The sequence below is a fragment of the Pelobates fuscus genome, chromosome 3 (assembly GCF_036172605.1).
Source record: "Pelobates fuscus isolate aPelFus1 chromosome 3, aPelFus1.pri, whole genome shotgun sequence".
Taxonomy (NCBI): Eukaryota; Metazoa; Chordata; class Amphibia; order Anura; family Pelobatidae; genus Pelobates; species Pelobates fuscus.
The window spans coordinates 76,181,409-76,200,380 of record NC_086319.1 but is presented as its reverse complement, the minus strand read 5'-3'; the positions used below and the strand labels follow the sequence as shown (position 1 = coordinate 76,200,380).

Genomic DNA, 18,972 nt, shown 5'->3' with positions numbered 1-18,972 from the left:
AAGGGCCCTGTACTAACCTAAACCTACAGTTTGATTGCATGCACGCAATAACCTTGCAATGAACCATGGTATATTTATCAAAGCAGGAATTTTGAAGAGTTGACAAGAGAATTACAAATGTTAATCCAAACTATCCCAGATGGAAAATTACCAGAGTTGGCCAACTTTATTATTAATACCATTTTGGCCTAAAATTTTCTATTCCCTAGCATGCCATCCTTTATGGAAAGATTTTGTTAACATCCACTTGATCTTTTGTTCCGTACACTCAAGGGGCCTGCCTTCCAGCACATATTTTAAAAGTGGTGTGCAACACTTGTTAAATTATTCTTTGTCTACTGTTCTCTGACACCGGAGGAGATCTCCTCCCTTCACTGGATTGTGGTCTAGTGAGCTGACATATGACATAACAGGCAAGGATCCTTTACCAAATCTACTCTTTGATTACTGACAAAAGTTGGTGATGCCTTGGAGGACAGTGCACAAAAAATTAAAGAATACATTTACCAAAGATCCTGCAATGAGACCAAGTTCTCCCTGCAACCCTATCCTTCTTTGGTGACGTTACTTACCTCACTGCAGGTGGAGGGACCTCCCGAGGGCTGGCTAGGTGATGACACTTTTTATGTACTGAATTATCATTAGCAGGTGCATAACTCTAATACTAAGCTGCTAATGACAATGCCAGAGGTGTACTAAAATAGTTGGAGGATTCTTTTCGGCTAACTTGACTTTAGCTTTGCTGTTCCTATGACAAGATGTAAATGTAACATGTTTGATTGACCAAATAGCGTTGGATTTGGATTGATATGATGAGAATTGCAACTAATATGTCTGATACTATTTGGATATTTTAAAATGTTGTCTTTTTTTTTTTTAATAGTGGTTTTACATTTTGCTAGAACCATTGGATGTCTTCTAAATACAAAACTATGGTTTAATTGTTTTAGGAGCTGTGCCTAAACATAATCCCCACATTTGCAAACCTGATAGATTATCCGTCCATGAAAAACTCTTTGATACCAAGGATTAAGAATGCTTGTTTGCAAACATCATCTCTCGCTGTAAGTATGTGTGTTTATTTTTTATTTATTTTTTTTGTATGTGCTTCTTTACCCCTCTCTCTCCCTTTAAAAGCCATGTAATCATTTTACCATGATGCTTTTAATGGATTGTCTAGTTAAAAACTTACCTTGTAATATTTTATTGCGTTGTACAGATAAAGTATTTAAAATATTGCTGCAATATTTCAGAGATTAAAAGAAAAGTTACTTACCTGCATTGTCCCTGAATGCAATGTTAAGTGCTTCCCACACCAGAATGAAACACTCCAATCTCTAATTTTAGTCTATGGGTAGTGATCTTATCCCATAAAACTCTGTCCAGCAGAGTGGGGGTTAACTAGTTATAAGATAATTAGCATTTTTTCCTTGTCCGCAGTTCAGTTATCACATAGGATGATTAGAACTGCATTACCAACTTTCAGTTTATACACAGACCAGCTTGATAAAAACCTTAACAGGTCGAAACGTTGCAATAAATCTGCCTGGAGACAATCGCAGTGAGTGCCTGGGATTTTTTCTATTTATACACAGACCAGATCACTAATGAATTCGGCTGTCTTTTGGTATTGGCAGAACTTTGAACCATTAATGCAGGGAGGTAAGAGGGAGAGAGCCTTCTCTATTGTGCTTTCGGCATGTCCACAAAGCACAAAGGGTGCATTAAAGGACCACTCTAGGCACCCAGACGACTGCCAGGTACCTCTAGGATTAACCCTTTTTTTTTATAAACATAGCAGTTTCAGAGAAACTGCTATGTTTATAATGAGGGTTAAATCCAGCCTCCAAATCCTCTAGTGGCTGTCTCATTGACAGCCGCTAGAGGCGCTTGCGTGCTTCTCACTGTGAAAATCACAGTGAGAGCACGCAAGCGTCCATAGGAAAGCATTGTAAATGCTTTCCTATGCGACCGGCTTTATGCGAGCGCGGCTCCTGCCGCGCATGCGCATTCAGCCGATGACGACGCGATCAAGATGGAGAGGAGGAGGAAAGCTCCCCGCCCGGCGCTGGAAAAAGAGGTAAGTTTAACCCCTTCCTCTCTCCAGAGCCCGGCGGGAGGGGGTCCCTGAGGGTGGGGGCACCCTCAGGGTACTCTAGTGCCAGGAAAACGAGTATGTTTTCCTGGCACTAGAGTGGTCCTTTAAGCACTGTGTACTTAGCGCATGGTGTATATTCTCCCTTTTTCAAGTGAACCTATTATCCACCAAATATGACAATGCAGTCTCCAAACAGTGACTGCGCATTGGAAGGTTAGGTGGGGGGGATAGTTTTGTTGCACACCTCCTGCCTGGTTAAGTGTGAAGCCTAAAACTATACATTTCCTTTCATTTTCACTTCTACTACAGAAAGAAATAGTAAAAACTAAACCATGTGACTGATTCAAAACTATATATAATTACAAACTGATCAAATTAAATGTTTACATGCAAATAAAACAAATATGAAAAAAACACATATTTGTAAGTTAAGTATAGGGTTTTGAAAACTAGTATTATTTAGGTGGCCTTTGGAAGAAATTATTTAGTGTCGAATTACATCATGTTGTGATTTCTCAAGTGACATAAACTGAGTATTTTAAATTGTGACCTTGTTTTGCTTATCCTTAAAATAATTTTAAATAACTTTTTCCTGTTCAATAGGTGCGGGTAAATTCATTGGTATGCTTAGGAAAGATTTTGGAATATCTAGACAAGTGGTATGTTCTAGATGAGCTTCTGCCTTTTTTGCAACAGATTCCATCAAGAGAACCTGCAGTCCTTATGGGAATTTTAGGTATAAGATCTTTTAATTTGTTATCAATGCAAATAATGTTTTCCGTTTACTTTTGTTTACCTCACTACCAACGACACTGCAGAGTGAGTGAATGAGAGAGGGAGAGAGAGCTGGTATGAGTACGAGTGCATGCAGTGGTTACAGCTGGTGAAGTTTAAAGATGTCCCACGTGCCAGTGTCCCCTTAAAGGGACACTATAGGCACCCAGACTACTTCAGCTAATTGAAGTGTTCTGGATGCTGTGCCCCTGTCAGTTTAACCCTGCAATTATATTTATTGAAGTTATTAATAAACTGCAATAATGACCTTGCAGGGATAACTCCACATCTAGACAGCCATTTGAGGCGCTGCTGTGACATTAGGTGACTTTTGGCCGCCTAACTGATGCTAAACATCCTGCCCTAGAAGACATGACAATATGCAGGTCCGCCTTTTAAAGCGTCCTGCCCATTGCATAATGTTAGAAATTTTGCTAGAGCAGACTTAAGGACAACTGTCATCTAATTTTCCCTTTTTTGTTTTTTAAACGTTCATTAAATTTATTGAAACTTAAAGGGACACTATGGTCACTAAAGCAACTTTAACGTAATGAAGCAGTTTTAGTGTATAGATAATGACCCTGCAGTCTTATTGCTCAATTCTCTGCCATTTATGAGTTAAATCACTTTGTTTAATGCAGCCATAGCCACACATCCCTTAGCTGTGACTCACACAGCCTGCAGCGGGAAAAAATTGTTTCACATTCAATCAGATGTTAACTTACTTTTATCTCCCGCCCTGTTTAATAGAAGGTTAATCACACACATGAGGCTCCTGCAGGGTATAGCAAGCTATTAACAATGCAGGAGATAAAAAAAAATCTAAACAGAATTCGCAATAAAGGAAGTGACTCTTAGATGACTCTTTACAGGGAGTGTTTAGGAAAGCTGTGCAAGTCACATGGAGGGGGTTGTTCCTATGGCTTTATAAACAGAAACAAAAGTGATTTAAGTCCTAAATGCAGAGAATTGAGCAACAAGGCTGCAGGGGCATGATCTATACACCAAAACTGCTTCATTAACCTGAAGTTGTTTTGGTGATTATAGTGTCCCTTTAATAATATATAAATTTTTTAAATAATGTATATTGATTTAAAAAAAATAATTTTTTTTACAAACTATGCTCATCCTAAATTGCTTGTTCCTGTTGATTTCTCTTTATATATTATACACACATATGTATATCTATCTTGCATAAACATCATGTGTTTTTGCAAAAACAAACCAGTTTTATTTCTATTCTAAGGTATATTTATTTCATTTGACAGGTATATACAAGTGCACATTTACTCATAAAAAGCTTGGTGTTACCAAAGAGCAACTGGCTGGAAAAGTGTTGCCTCACTTAATTCCACTTAGTATTGATAATAACCTTAACCTCAACCAGGTAAGTACACTTCTTTGAAGATCATGTTTTTATAATATTAAAGCTGGTTAGGATGAAATGCCTGTACAGTTTTACCATACATTTATGAAAGAGGTGTGTCTGTCATTTTTGTATTCATCTTTTATGCCACTTTCAGTACAGCTGTGTAGTTTTTAAATGACCAAATTATACAGATTAATAACTGGGTTTGTTATTGGTGGTCAACTTTAATAGTGATGCACTGTGTTTTGCTTTGTTCTCAAATTCCGTAGGGTAGGTAAAAGAGTAATCCAAACATTGGCTCCTTGGTGGGATCAGTTTTTCATCTCTCAATAATGGCACAAATGGAGCTAAAATAAGCTTGAGAATTCAGCAGATGAAGAGTTATTAGTTGTCCATTCTTAGTATTGAAGGGTTGGTAGGTCTGAAAGCTTACTACCAAGACTAGTTCTAAGTATCTGTGTATGCTGCTTGTTAGAGATTCACAGACTGCATCTCCCCTGTATTCCTGGATCAGAGATAAAGAGTGCATTGTGCCCATATCGATAAAGCTTTGAAAATGACAATTATGCCATGTTTTTTCACTATAACAGTGACTGCTATTGTTGCTAGTATCATGGAAGTTTTTGTGGATACACAGCCAGCCCGAAAAATATGTTCCAGTGACCAATGTTAATTTAGCTTTGCAGTATAGCGTTAAAAATACTTTAGTCTACTCTAATATACAGTGGACAGCGCTTTGTTTTAGTTTATTTTAACTTCATTAAATGTGCGACACCTCTAATAGATGCATACAGTTAAGTTCCTAATTAAGGTGTTGGCAATGGTGCGAGAAGTTTTATATATTAATCTGTAATTACATGTATTACTCTTTAAGTGCTGTTAGTTATTCACCAAAGCAGGAATGTTTGAGAATAGTGATGTCGCGAACATAAAATGTTCGGTTCGCGAACGCGAACTTCACCAAATGTTTGCCAACGGACGGACCACCATAGACTTCAATTGGCAGGCGAATTTTAAAACCCACAGGGACTCTTTCTGGCCACAATAGTGATGGAAAAGTTGTTTCAAGGGGACTAACACCTGGACTGTGGCATGCCGGAGGGGGGATCCATGGCAAAACTCCCATGGAAAATTGCATAGTTGATGCAGAGTCTGGTTTTAATCCATAAAGGGCATAAATCACCTAACATTCCTAAATTGTTTGGAATAACCTGCTTTAAAACATCAGGTATGATCTTGTATCGATCGGGTAGTGTAAGGGTTACGCCCGCTTCACAGTGACAGACTAAACTCCCCGTTTAACGCACCGCAAACAGTCCATTTGCACAACCGCAAACTCCCCATTTGCACAAGGTTGGATACCAAGCTAGCCATGTCCCGTTCCTTGTCCTCACTGATGTCATTGAAGGTCTCTTCCTCCACCCAGCCACTTACAACACCAAGGGTCCCCGAAAGGTGACAACAAGCCCCTTGGGACGCCTGCTGTGTTTGGTCTTCCACCTCCTCAAAGCCACCTTCCTCCTCTGACTCCTCTTCTTCAGACTCCTCTCTCTGCGTTGCCTCTCTCTGTTATTATAAGGTGTGTAGTACTATTCCTATCAGTTTAATCCCTGTTACGTCCCCTATCAGGGGACGTGTATATAAGGCATCGATTTTAGGAAGCGGGAGATGGAAAAACATGCTTGGTCGGTCCTCCTACTTCAAATTTGGGGCACTGCGCGTGCAATCTAATGTGCCACCAGATAGGAGTGGTGTGTTAAGTAGTCCCCCTCATCAGGCCTTTTTAAGTTGAATGTATCGCCCACTGTCAGTCCCTTCGGGATCAATCCCTCATTCATCTTAATAAAGGTGAGGTAATCTAGACTTTTATTGACCGAGGCGACTTCTCTTCTCAGTGACAATACCTCCTGCTGCACTGAAGGTCCTTTCTGACAGGACACTTGAAGCGGGGCAGGCCAGAAGTTCTATCGCAAATTGGGATAGCTCAGGCCACAGGTCAAGCCTGCACACCCAGTAGTCAAGGGCTTCATCGCTCCTCAGAATGTTGATATCTGCAGTTAAGGCGAGGTAGTCTGCTACCTGTCGGTCGAGTCGTTCTCTGAGGGTGGACCCCGAAGGGCTGTGGCGATGCGTAGGACTTAAAAAGCTCATCATGTCCTCCATCAACAACACGTCTGTAAAGCGTCCTGTCCTTGCCGGTGTGATCGTGGGAGGAAGAGGATTACTTTCACCTCTTCCCCTGTTAGATTCCCGTTGTGCTGTGACATCACCCTTATACGCTGTGTAAAGCATACTTTTTAATTGATTTTGGAACTGCTGCATCCTTTCCGACTTGCGGTAATTCGGTAACATTTCAGGCACTTTCTGCTTATACCGGGGGTCTAGTAGCGTGGACACCCAGTACAGGTCGTTCTCTTTCAGCCTTTTTATACGAGGGTCCCTCAACAGGCACGACAGCATGAAAGACCCCATTTGCACAAGGTTGGATGCCAAGCTACTTATGTCCTGTTCCTCGTCCTCAGTGATCTCTCTGAAGGTATGTTCTTCCCCCCAGCCACGTACAACACCACGGGTACCAGATAGGTGACAACGAGCACCCTGGGATGCCTTTTGTGGTTGGTCTTCCTCCTCCTCAAAGCCACATTCCTCCTCTGACTCCTCTTCCTCACAATCCTCTTCCAGCGTTGCCGCAGGTCCAGCAAGCGATGCTGATAAGGCTGTTTCTGGTGGTGATGGTGACCACAACTCTTCCTCTTCACGCTCATCTACAGCCTGATCCAGCACTCTTCGCAGGGCACGCTCCAGGAAGAAAACAAATGGTATGATGTCGCTGATGGTGCCTTCGGTGCGACTGACTAGGTTTGTCACCTCCTTAAAAGGACGCATGAGCCTACAGGCATTGTGCATGAGCATCCAGTAACGTGGCAAAAAAATTCCCAGCTCCGCAGAAGCTGTCCTAGCACCCCGGTCATACAAATACTCGTTAACGGCCTTTTCTTGTTGGAGCAGGCGGTCGAACATTAGGAGTGTTGAATTCCAACGTGTCGGACTGTCGCAAATCAAGCGCCTCACTGGCATGTTGTTTCGCCGCTGGATATCGGAAAAGTGCGCCATGGCCGTGTAGGAACGCCTGAAATGGCCACACACCTTCCTGGCCTGCTTAAGGACGTCATGTAAGCCTGGGTACTTATGCACAAAGCGTTGTACGATCAGATTACACACACGTGCCATGCACGGCACATGTGTCAACTTGCCCAAATGCAATGCCGCCAACAAATTTCTTCCCTTGTCACAAACCACTTTACAGATCTCCAGTTGGTGCGGAGTCAGCCACTGATCCACCTGTGCGTTCAGGGCGGACAGGAGTGCTGGTCCGGTGTGACTCTCTGCTTTCAGGCAAGTCAATCCCAAGACTGCGTGACACTGCCGTATCCAGGATGTGGAACAGTACCTGGGGAGCTGGGGGGGGGCTGCCGTTGATGTGAAGCAAGACGCAGCCGCAGAAGAGGACTCAGCCGAGGAGGTTACGGAAGAGGATGGAGTAGGAGGAGTAGAGGAGGTGGCAGCAGGCCTGCCTGCAAGTCGTGGTGGTGTCACCAACTCCTCTGCAGAGCCACGCATTCCATGCTTGGCAGCCGTCAGCAGTTTTACCCAATGCGCAGTGTAGGTGATATACCTGCCCTCACCATGCTTTGCAGACCAGGTATCAGTGGTCAGATGGACCCTTGCCCCAACACTGTGTGCCTGACATGCCATTACTTCCTTTTGCACAATCGAGTACAGGTTGGGGATTGCCTTTTGTGCAAAGAAATTTCGTCCGCGTACCTTCCAATGCGGTGTCCCAATAGCTACAAATTTTTTGAACGCCTCAGACTCCACCAGCTTGTATGGTAAAAGCTGGCAAGCTAAGAGTTCAGACAAGCCAGCTGTCAGACGCTGGGCAAGGGGGTGACTTTCTGACATTGGCTTCTTACGCTCAAACATGTCCTTGACAGACACCTGACTGTGGGCAGATGAGCAGGAACTGCTCAAGGCGAGAGACGGAGGGGCGGATGGTTGAGAGGGGCAAGGAGGACAGCAGTGGTTAACGTGGCTGAAGATGCTGGACCAGGAGGAGGATGGCGGCTTTGAGTTTGTGTGCTGCTTGTACTCATGTGTTAATCCCATAGGCGTTTGTGATGTGCGATCATGTGCCTTCGCAAAGCAGTTGTACTTAGGTGGGTGTTGGACTTCCCACAACTCAGTTTCTTTTGGCACAGGTTGCAAATGGCATCGCTGTTGTCAGATGCAGACACACAAAAAAAATGCCACACTGCTGAGCTCTGCAATGACGGCATTCTGGTGGTGGCAACAGAATGCGTTGATTGGCGTGCTGTCTGGCTGACCCCTGGTGCTGATGCATGCTGTCTGACTGTGCCACTAGCTCCTTGCGACGACCTCCCCCTGCTTCCAACTCGTTTCCTCCTCCTCCTCTCTGTCTCCCAATCTGAACTTTTCCCCTGTTCTTATTCTCTTCTAGCGGGCACCCACGTGACATCCATGGACGCATCGTCATCATCAACCGCTTTACTTGTATCTGACAACTCAGCAAAGGAAGCAGCAGTGGGTACATCATCATCATCATCACACCGTACATGTGTAATGCTGCCTGACTGAGACATATCCCTGTTATCTACATCCTCTGGCAATAATGGTTGCGCATCACTCATTTCTTCCAACTGATGTGTAAATAACTCCTCTGACATACCAAGTGAAGCGGCTGTGGTGCTAGTGTTGGTGGTGGCGGCAGGCGGGCGAGTGGTAACTTGAGAGGTGCCCGAAGCTAAGCTGGAGGAGGATGGTGCGTCGAGGTTCCGAGCGGAAGCTGTAGAAGATTGGGTGTCCTGTGTTAGCCAGTCAACTATGTCCTCAGAACTTTTCAAGTTCAGGGTACGTGGCCTCTGAACACTGGGCATTATTCTAGGGCCAAAGGGAATCACAGAACCACGACCATGACTGCCCCTGCGGGGTGGCCTGCCTCTGCCTGTAATTTTTTTTTCGATTAGTGGTACTATGCGTGCAAGCTACTGTTACACCAGATATGAGTTGCACTGGTGTGACACTGTGCCCTGGCAGGCCCTGAAACGCACACTCGTGAAGGAAACTGACTGCTATTATATTACAGTCCAAAAAGTTTTGTTTTTGTTAAATGCAAGCTATTGTTTCACCAGATATGAGTGGTGGCACTGGGCAAGTGGGCACAGTATATGCTGTGAGCCTGACACACAGGCTGGCTGGCAGGCAGGCAGGGAACTGCAATTACATTACACAGAAAAAAAAAAGCAGACTGACGTTCTAGCCCTAAAAAGGGTTTTTTTGGGGTGCTGTCCTTACAGCAGAGATCAAATGAGTCCTTCAGGACTGTAGTGGACACTGAATACACTATCCTAGCTATCAATTTCCCTATCAAATCAGCAGCAGCTAAACTGTGCCTACTCTCACTAAGAATGCAGCTTCACAATGAATGTAAAATGGATGCTGTCCAGGAGGTGGGAGGGTCTGGGAGGGAGGGTCTGCTGCTGAATGGCTGGAATGTGTCTGCTGACTGTGAGGTACAGGCCAGGGTCAAAGTTTACTCAATGATGACGAATAGGGGGCGGACCGAACAGCGCATGTGTTCACCGTCCGTGGCGAACGCGAACAAGCGATGTTCGCTGGGAACTATTCGCCGGCGAACAGTTCGGGACATCACTATTTGAGAATTGACTAAGGATTTGCAGATTGTAGGCCTAGAAATACAGCTTGTTAATTTGGAGAATTTTTCCATCACCGTTTTTTGGGGCGTAGAATTTGTACTTCCCGTTTCAGTTCTGTTCATCTAGTTTATTGAATATTATTAACAGTGATTTCTTACTCTAGTGTCTGTTATCTTTCCATACCCAGGCTTGCGTTTTATATTATCAGGCTAAAACTGTGCAACAGAAATGCATTGAATGATATAGTTATTTTTTTTTTTTTTTATAGTTTAATTCCTTCATGTCCGTGATTAAAGAGATGTTGAACAAGTTAGAGGCAGAACATAAAACAAAACTGGAGCAACTTCATATCATGCAAGAACAGCAAAAGTGAGTAAATTAGTAGGGGTTTATTTGTTTAATAAAAGATTGTGGTTGTAAGTATACAATTGATATACAAAAAGAACAACTTCTGCTGGTAGTGGTTGTCTAGAACCAGACTAATCCACTAAACCAGTAGAAGATAACACCTTAGTAGACACTCCAGAGGTGTCATGGGGCATAACCCCTAAATCTAGAAACTACGAACAAGATGCTCAAAATACTGGATCCAAGGACCCTATATTTGAGTATCAACTGGAAATATAATTGCTGAAAATAATAGTAATGAATATGAAAATAAAGATAATGTAGGTAAATAAGTTCAAATAATAATAATAATATTAAGTGGTCAGTAAAGAAAGAAAATACAAGCCAAATGGCTAACCTCCTCTCCTAGTGTCTCCAAAAATTAGTCTCTAAGGTTCTCAGTCTTAGACTTTAATGTGATACTAGTTTTATCAATGTCTGAGATATGATATGAGCTATAAATCAAAATAGATATAATGGGAGACCTAGGAGAATGCCTTAACCCTATGGTGTTCAGAGATACTTGGAACAGCGTGGCTATAATCAAAATATCATACAGCGTAGCGCCACTTTTAGTGGTCTGAGTATATGAATCACCTTAATAGGGTGAATAGGAGTATTTAGCAAGATTCAAAGCTATGTCAAAATATATACATGTTGTTGACAAAGCACCAATTCAAAATGACTAGGCATTGGATAATGAATAGTCAATATTATCAAAACGTAATAGCCAACCAGCAGCCTAGTGTAGTAATGTACTGAATAGTTTGCAATCAAGCTAAAAGTGTCACTACGCTGTATGATATTTTGATTATAGCCACGCTGTTCCAAGTATCTTTGAACACCATAGGGTTAAGGCATTCTCATAGGTCTCCCATTATATCTATTTTGATTTATAGCTCATATCATATCTCAGACATTGACAAAACTAGTATCACATTAAAGTCTAAGACTGAGAACCGTAGAGACTATTTTTTGGAGACACTAGGAGAGGAGGTTAGCCATTTGGCTTGTATTTTCTTTATTTACTGACCACTTATTATTATTATTATTATTATTATTTGTTTTTAACTTATTTACCTACATTATCTTTATTTTCATATTCATTACTATTATTTTCAGCAATTCTATTCCCAGTTGATACTTATATATAGGGTCCTTGGATCCAGTATTTTGAGCATCTTGTTCGTAGTAAGTATACGATTGACTTATCTGTGAACATGTTTTTGATATGTAGTAGAGTGTTGTGTTGATTGTACAAATTGTGTACTTGTGTTAGTGTTTTTAGATGGCTCACCATTTTTATATTCCTTCTATAATAGAACCTTACCTATAATGTGACTGGCTTTGAGCACTGCTTCCCAGTACACCCTGCTTCCTCTTTCAGATGATCTCCCTTCCTGCACATTAATGATTTTAGAAAGGCCAGTCTCCTATACAGTAGCGATCAATTGAGCAATCTTAGCCATTCTTACCCCCGTTATTTATTTAGTTGTCCGTAGAGAGTAAATGGCTATAGCAGGTTCCACACACCCATTTTGCAATGAAATAAAACATGTATCTGTAAGACACAAATGGGAAAGTATCATGGATAAGGAAACTAATTTTAAGCAGGATAAGTCGCCCGATCAAGATTAAGTTACTCCTACAAAAAGTTGAAAGTGGTGAAAAAAGCGAGTTATTCTCTTCTCTTTCATGTTCTTTTATATTTGATGTAGCTTAATTTACTTGCACATTACATATTGATTGCAAATAATGAAGTACATACAATGAAAATATACATTTTCTGAAGTTAAATTCTTTAAGGGTTTTTAAATTAGATTTGTTTTATCTTCCAGGTCTTTGGATATAACAAATCAACTACAACTCTCTTCAGAGCAGGCAAATAAAATGAGCAACCAGGTAATTAACTAAGCAAAGATCTAGTGTAATTGTCACATTGCTAGGTAGAGTGATTGAGGCTTCATATATTTATAGTAGCTGTTGCATTGCATGCTAGCTATTTAGCTATTACAATAGAGATGGAGGATACATGCACTGGTGATCTTTTGTAAATGTGCAAAAATGAGACTTTGGCATAAAATGTAACTTGCTAGGTGCTCTATATCACCTCCTTTTTTAAAAAAAATTGTTTGTTTACATTGTCTAAGAAGCAATGTTTGGCACGTTTGAGCAACAGTGAGGTTAACCTTTTCTTTTTTTTTTTTTGGGGTTCTTTACCTCTATTATTGGTTGTGTTGGTTAGAACAATCCATGTTTGGGTACATATACATTGAAGAGCTGCGTGTACCAGGCAGACAATCCCCGCCCTATGTCCTGCAGCTGAAATCGGCATATTTGATACAAACACAAAAGCAGCATTCTGAACCAATCGCTTTATATATACATGTCAGAGGAAGAGCCATTTTCTCGATTCCTTCCTCCCCCACCCCCCCTCCTCACTCCTCATTTATGTGGAAAGCCATTATCACAAAAACAGGTTAATCAAACGTTCGCTCACGGTAGTACCAAATCATCCAGTATTTTAAATTAGTATTTTATTATGTTTGTATGTGTAATATACAATATACATAGTTTTCAATGTATGTAGAAAAGAGTGTATATACGGCTCTCGTTAATAACAGTAATCTGGGACACAGAGTAAAAACATACAGAGTGCAGTAACCGTGTTAATCCTACGAATACACATGTGAAGCTTTATAGGTGTTATGTCATCTGGGTGAGTAATGGCTCGCCGGGCAAATAGTGCCTGTCAAGTTGCTCCTGATGATATTGCTAAATAGACAGCAGTGTAATTGGGGAATTATATTGACTGAGGTCTATGACCTGGGTACGGGTTGTTGCCACTTGGCAGCGTTCCCTGATGTCTTGCGGGGCCTATGTTTGCCGTTGTCTCCGTGCCCACCAGTCTCTTGTGGTGGCGTTGTGGCTACTACTTGTGTGTGGGCTGACAGACCTAAGTGCTTTATGAATTTTCATCCAGTATTTTAATATAGCTTTAAAAGCTGAAGAGATTAAGAGGAAGTAAGGAGGGATATAGAAAAGTGTGGAAAAAGAAGGAGCGAGACACACTATCTTTAGCAGGTCATGGCCATTGGACTTGTGTAACCCGAAACCAGCTAGTTGTTAATTGCGTAGACTTTTTACCCTGCTTCTGAGGAGGATTCCAAGAACATGGGGAAAACAGATTTGCTTGTCTTGGAACATAAAGAGGCCAACTGTGGTGGACTACCTTTTTTTTTTTTTAAACCTATATAGTTACCCAAAGTTCACTTTCCTGACCCCAATCATTGAGTGACTAAAGGTTTTAATGGATGACTTCATAAACCAGTAACCTTAAAACTGTAAATTGGTGCACAGATCTTCACCCACTAAGCTGCACCCGCACTTCTGTAGATACACTACTTCCGGGGTAATGTGGATCACGTCATATATTTTTTTTATTTTTGGTTTTGTGCATGAGAAAGAGAAACGAATATATACAAATCCAACATAAACAATCTATGTATATCAGCAAAGTTAATGTAGCAATCAAAAAGCACTGGTAACAACATTAGTTTTTTCTTTCGATTACCAGTAACTAAAGAAACAATGGTGAGTCATACACCCTCTTTCTCATTTAAAGAATTGTAAGATAAAAAAACATATACCAAAAACTGTTCTGATTCCAAAAAGTATCAGCAAAAACTTGATACTAAAAGAGTAGCTTAAATAAAATAAAATGACAGCATACCAACAACAATAAAATGAATACAAGATGGAATAAGACCAAAAAAAACACAGTGATTATAAAACAAACAAAAACTTACCCTCTGTCCAGGATTGAGAGAACAGGAGCCTTCTTGCTATTAATCTCCTAATAACCTCACATTAAGGCATTCATAAGACAATATAACTGCATTTTGAAGGGGCATTTGTTTATCACCTGGTGCTAACCTCCAGGATCTGAAGCTTGGTATATGGGCAGTGGGCAAAGAGTGAGAAAATCTGCTTTTTGCTTTATAGTTTTCTTTTTTTAAACTCCTGTTTCCAGGACCAATAGATGTGTAATAAATTTAAAAAATATATATCTATATATCACATGAAATATATTACACGTGACCCTTTAATAACTGAATGTACAATGTACTCTCGGCAGTTATCTGATTATTATATGTTCTTTAACAGCCAGACAAAGTGTTTAGTGACATGGGACAAGATTTTCTGACGGGGCTACCTGATAAACAAGAAAATGGACGAGTTCCCAAACCTCAAGCAAAGGTAAGTAGCCTAATGGTTTATACAGAGTCTAATATGGTTAATGTTTAATATAGCTATTGTTTCCGTTTTTAATTTTCTTATAATTGTTAGACACTCTAGATTTAAAAGTGAATTTTTGAGTTATTTGCACGCCAAGCACTTATTGATACCAAGTAATGTAAGTTAATACAACTTTACCCCTGTAAAAGTTTCTTAGGTTGTTCTCATGGATATTTTGGTTTCTTAACACTGTATCAGTAATAACTACGCTGTTTATTGTTTTGTAACTATTCGTTCTCAGTACACGTGGAATTTTCATTTTTCATGTGTGCAATAATTACACATAAAACATTACAGATATGGTGCTTTTTTGTTGTTGTCTTTTTAAACATATTTATGTTATTGATATTATCATGTTTAAGTGTTACTAGCTCTGCAGTAAATACTATCCAGTGTAATCTATGTTTAGATTATTAAAAAAGTGCTAAGCTTGCAAGTTTACAAAGTCTCTATTTTAGAAAAAATATTACAAATATTTTATATAATAAGTATTAAAGGAAGACAGTAGGCACCCAGACCACTTCCGCTCATTGAAGTGGTCTGCATGCCGTGTTCCTTTAGCACTCAATGTTAAACATTGCAGTTCCATAGAAAGGGCTTCTGGAATCGAAACGTACCTTTGGTCAGTCATCTGATGCTGGACGTCCTCACGTTCTGCATGAGGACCTCCAGCATCCGATTTGTTTCCCCATAGAAAAGCTTTGAATGCTTTGCTATTGGGAAATCCTAATGCAAGTGTGGGTGCAGTCTGACCCAGCACCGCACGAGGGAGGGGCTCACCTTAGAAATCTATAGTGCCAGGAAAACTGCTTTGTTTTCCTAGCACTATAGGATCATTTTAAATATATTTTGTAAATAAAAGGATTCCTGTTTTAATATTGGAGTCTATTGAGGAGCCACCTGTGCCTGTTAAACTGGTATCCAGGACCAAAAAGCGCTTACCTTGAGATTGGGGTGTGCTGCACAAAGATTTCAGGGTGCATGTCTTATAGGAATCTGCTGCATAAAGATGCTGATATTAAATATACATATGCATTTGTTCATAAACAAATTAATTGGTTTGACAATTAATTGATTTTGTTTGAAACAAACCTTTCAATAATTTTTTTAATGGATGAACATTTTTGTCTGCTTCGCGATTTGGATCTAGATTTCCTAACTATTTCCCTGAGCAAATTGATCTGTTTAAAACTATTTAAGAGGGTTTGTTTCACATGAATTGGTTAATTTATGGTCAAGTGCGACAGACGCACAAGCGTTTATTGTGGTTGTCGTCATCTTATACTCAATTAATCTTGAGTGGCTGCTATAGAATAACAGGGGGCAGATTTGGAGGTGAGTCGAACCATTTTCTGCAACACCAACATGGTGACCAAATGTATTTTGTAAGACATATTTTACTGTCACTAATGTTCTATAATTCTCAAAGCATGGGTGATATTACACTACAATACATATTAATTTGGCGGATTTGTTTGCTTTTTTTTTTTTTGCTCTCAAAAGGTTTCACTGACACTTGAAGAAAAGCAAAAGCTCGCAAGAGAACAGGAGCAAGTGCAAAAAATGAAGAGTCAACCACCACTCAATCCTAATCCCGTAACACCGGCCCCTGCTGTCAAACAGGTAATGATGGAGACATGCGCAGCATCAGCCAACAAACCAAAAACATGGCCAACAGAAATACTGTTTTGGCTAAGAATAGTTTTTTTTAGTGCGGCCGTGTTCCTGATCTGCAACATTAATCTGAACTATATGACTAATCCACAAAAATAATATTAGTTAGCTTTTTGGGTTCTTTTTTATTTGTTGGGCATTTTATATCCTGCGTTCATCAATCTCTGCATGAAAGTAAAAACTTTTTTTTATTTTTTTTAATTATTTAAATACCTGATGAACAGTGCCCACAGCCACTCATACCAATTTTGGACCAATGTAATGAGAATGTGTACTAGCTCATTATAGCAACTTCTGTAGAAGATGTAGGCTCTGTGTGCCGGGGAATCCCTTGGGGTTAAACCACTTGAAAATGGTTTGACAAAAACAGAGTGGGTGTACCCAAAGATGCTTAGCACGGTAATCTCTACAGTAATCTGCAGAGGTTCTGGCACTTGGACCATCCCTTTAACAGGTACTGTTACTATATGCTAGTTTGATTTATTATTGTATGTCCGTTAGATATTGCTGGATATCCCACTGTATAATTGTAAAGTATTTCAGAAATTATTGGAGCTATATAACTAATAAAGATGATATTATGCTAACCATTAGGAACTAATACATGTGGGTGTTGAAAAAGAAGGGGATATTAATTAATATTCTCAAACCATGGATCTATGTAGCAGTGTTTTGGAAATAGCTGCCTTTATAGCAAGAACAAACTTTGCTAATCTTTTACGGCATTATTTTTGCAGACGAAGGATCTCACAAAAACATTGATGGAAAATATGTCCTCGTTGAACAGCCTTTCAGGTGGTAGCAGTAAATCCAGGTTTCCTCCCGCTACGAACATGCCTAGTAATATTGGATTTCAGGCACCTATTGATAACATGAGTGCAAACCGAAATGTACAAAATGGGCTAAACTCTAACTCTGGCATTCACTCAACTGGATTCAACATGGGGCTTGGTAATCAAAACCAAAATTTCTTCAGTGGCACTGGTTCTGTCGGAATTAACAAAATGACTCCAATGGCTACCCCTGCCAACGTGCCAAACTTTAATGCATTAAGTAGTCCTCCCGGGATGTTGCCCCAGAGTCAACAGAACAAACCCACTGCCGACTTGTCCCCTCTGGACCAGCTCTTTGGCCCTCAGAAACCCAAAGTGAGTATGAACCAAATGTCTCAACAAATGCAAAGTCCATGGATTAATCAGTTCACATCACCACAAGGATCTCAAACCGTGAGCAGCCCAGTAACACAAACTGGAATGATGGGACAAACGGGTTTTGGGACCCAGTCCAACCCATTTTTCAACCCACAGAGCTTTGCTCAGCCTGCAAACACTATGAAAAGCAGCACCTCTGCTAGCAACGACTTAAAAGACCTTTTTGGCTAAACTTTTCCTGAGCTTGTTTTATAATAATGGTGAAATAGCTTGCATTCTGTGTCTTACAGTGATACCATCCAATGTTGATGTGACAATGTTTATTTAATTGCAGTTCTCCTCTCTCGTTGAATTTTTTTGATTGAATTTTCTCTGTATGTAAGTTACTGGCAACAATCAACAAATGGCAATATTTGCGTCCTTGCCATGTCACATTTTAGCAAAACAAGAATGTAATATCCCTTGCAGCTCTTTAACTATATTACAGCTAAGTGGAATGGGGTACTATCAGTATTGCATTTAACAAGGTTCTAGTTAAAATGTGCATGGTTAAATGTCCATTGTTTACTAATCAGGGACTGAGGCCCATATAGTGATTTTAAAAAACTGTTTTGGTAAGTACTGAATAATTATCTGGCTAGCTTAGAGACTTTGTTTTTCGTCACTGTTCAATTGTGCAAGGGACACAGTGCTCCCTTATTCCACAAGGTGCAACCGGACCTGAGGTAGGCCAAACCTCACTTTGCAATTTATGAAGTAGAAAATGATCCAGGTACTCAATGATAACCAAATATGCAGATGTATTGGAGCAAAAACACAGAGAAAGCTTGTTTTTTTTTTTATTTGATTTTTTTTGCTCCAATAAATCTGCAGATTTGGTTATCCTTGAGTACCTGGATCATTTTTTACTTTATTTTTTTTCAAGACATCCAGTTTTAAAGCTTGAAGTAGAGTTCCACAGGCGTCAAAGTGTAGGGTGAAGGCAAAAAATTATTGGAGATCAAAAAGGACAAAGAAAGACACAACGTTTCGGCCTAGAGGCCTTAGTCATGTATGACCGTTTTAAAATATGCTATGGGTAAGAATTTCTCGGTTATTGGTAATCACATGGTTAGTACATTTTACTAACATTTTGTGACTGTATCCTCAGGGCAAAAAAAAATATTATTGATTTTATTACTTTCCGGTTTTACAAGTTTTGTAGTTGATGTTTATTGAAAGATGTCAGAAACAAATCTCGTAGCAGAGAATAAAGGCAACAGGTAATTCAAGATCGGTGCATCCCATTTTAGAATTTTAACAGCATTGGAGCGCATACAAGAATAGACTTTACTTTTTAGTTCCGTCACAAACATCCGTTTCTCCAGTTAGAACCCTTCCATTGCTACCATGCTTTCCTAAGCAAACATTTATCGTTGCTCTAAAACACAGCGTTTACTTTTGCAACAGTTCGTTCACTTTAAGGATTACATTCCCTATGTCTTT

At 40.2% G+C, this 18,972-nt stretch overlaps 1 protein-coding gene across 2 annotated transcripts in view; it reads left to right on the top strand.

Annotated features, from left to right (window-relative positions):
- Positions 1 to 18,201, top strand: part of SCYL2 (SCY1 like pseudokinase 2) — a 45,052-nt gene extending 26,851 nt beyond the window's left edge. For both annotated transcript variants that reach the window (XM_063447235.1, XM_063447234.1), the window contains exons 11-18: positions 951 to 1,064; positions 2,702 to 2,834; positions 4,141 to 4,259; positions 10,245 to 10,345; positions 12,202 to 12,265; positions 14,531 to 14,623; positions 16,166 to 16,285; positions 17,074 to 18,201. In XM_063447235.1, coding sequence (XP_063303305.1) covers positions 951 to 1,064; positions 2,702 to 2,834; positions 4,141 to 4,259; positions 10,245 to 10,345; positions 12,202 to 12,265; positions 14,531 to 14,623; positions 16,166 to 16,285; positions 17,074 to 17,718 — 1,389 coding nt within the window. In that variant the 3' untranslated portion in view covers positions 17,719 to 18,201. The remainder of the gene's footprint in view (positions 1 to 950; positions 1,065 to 2,701; positions 2,835 to 4,140; positions 4,260 to 10,244; positions 10,346 to 12,201; positions 12,266 to 14,530; positions 14,624 to 16,165; positions 16,286 to 17,073) is intronic.
- The last annotated feature ends 771 nt before the right edge of the window (positions 18,202 to 18,972 follow it).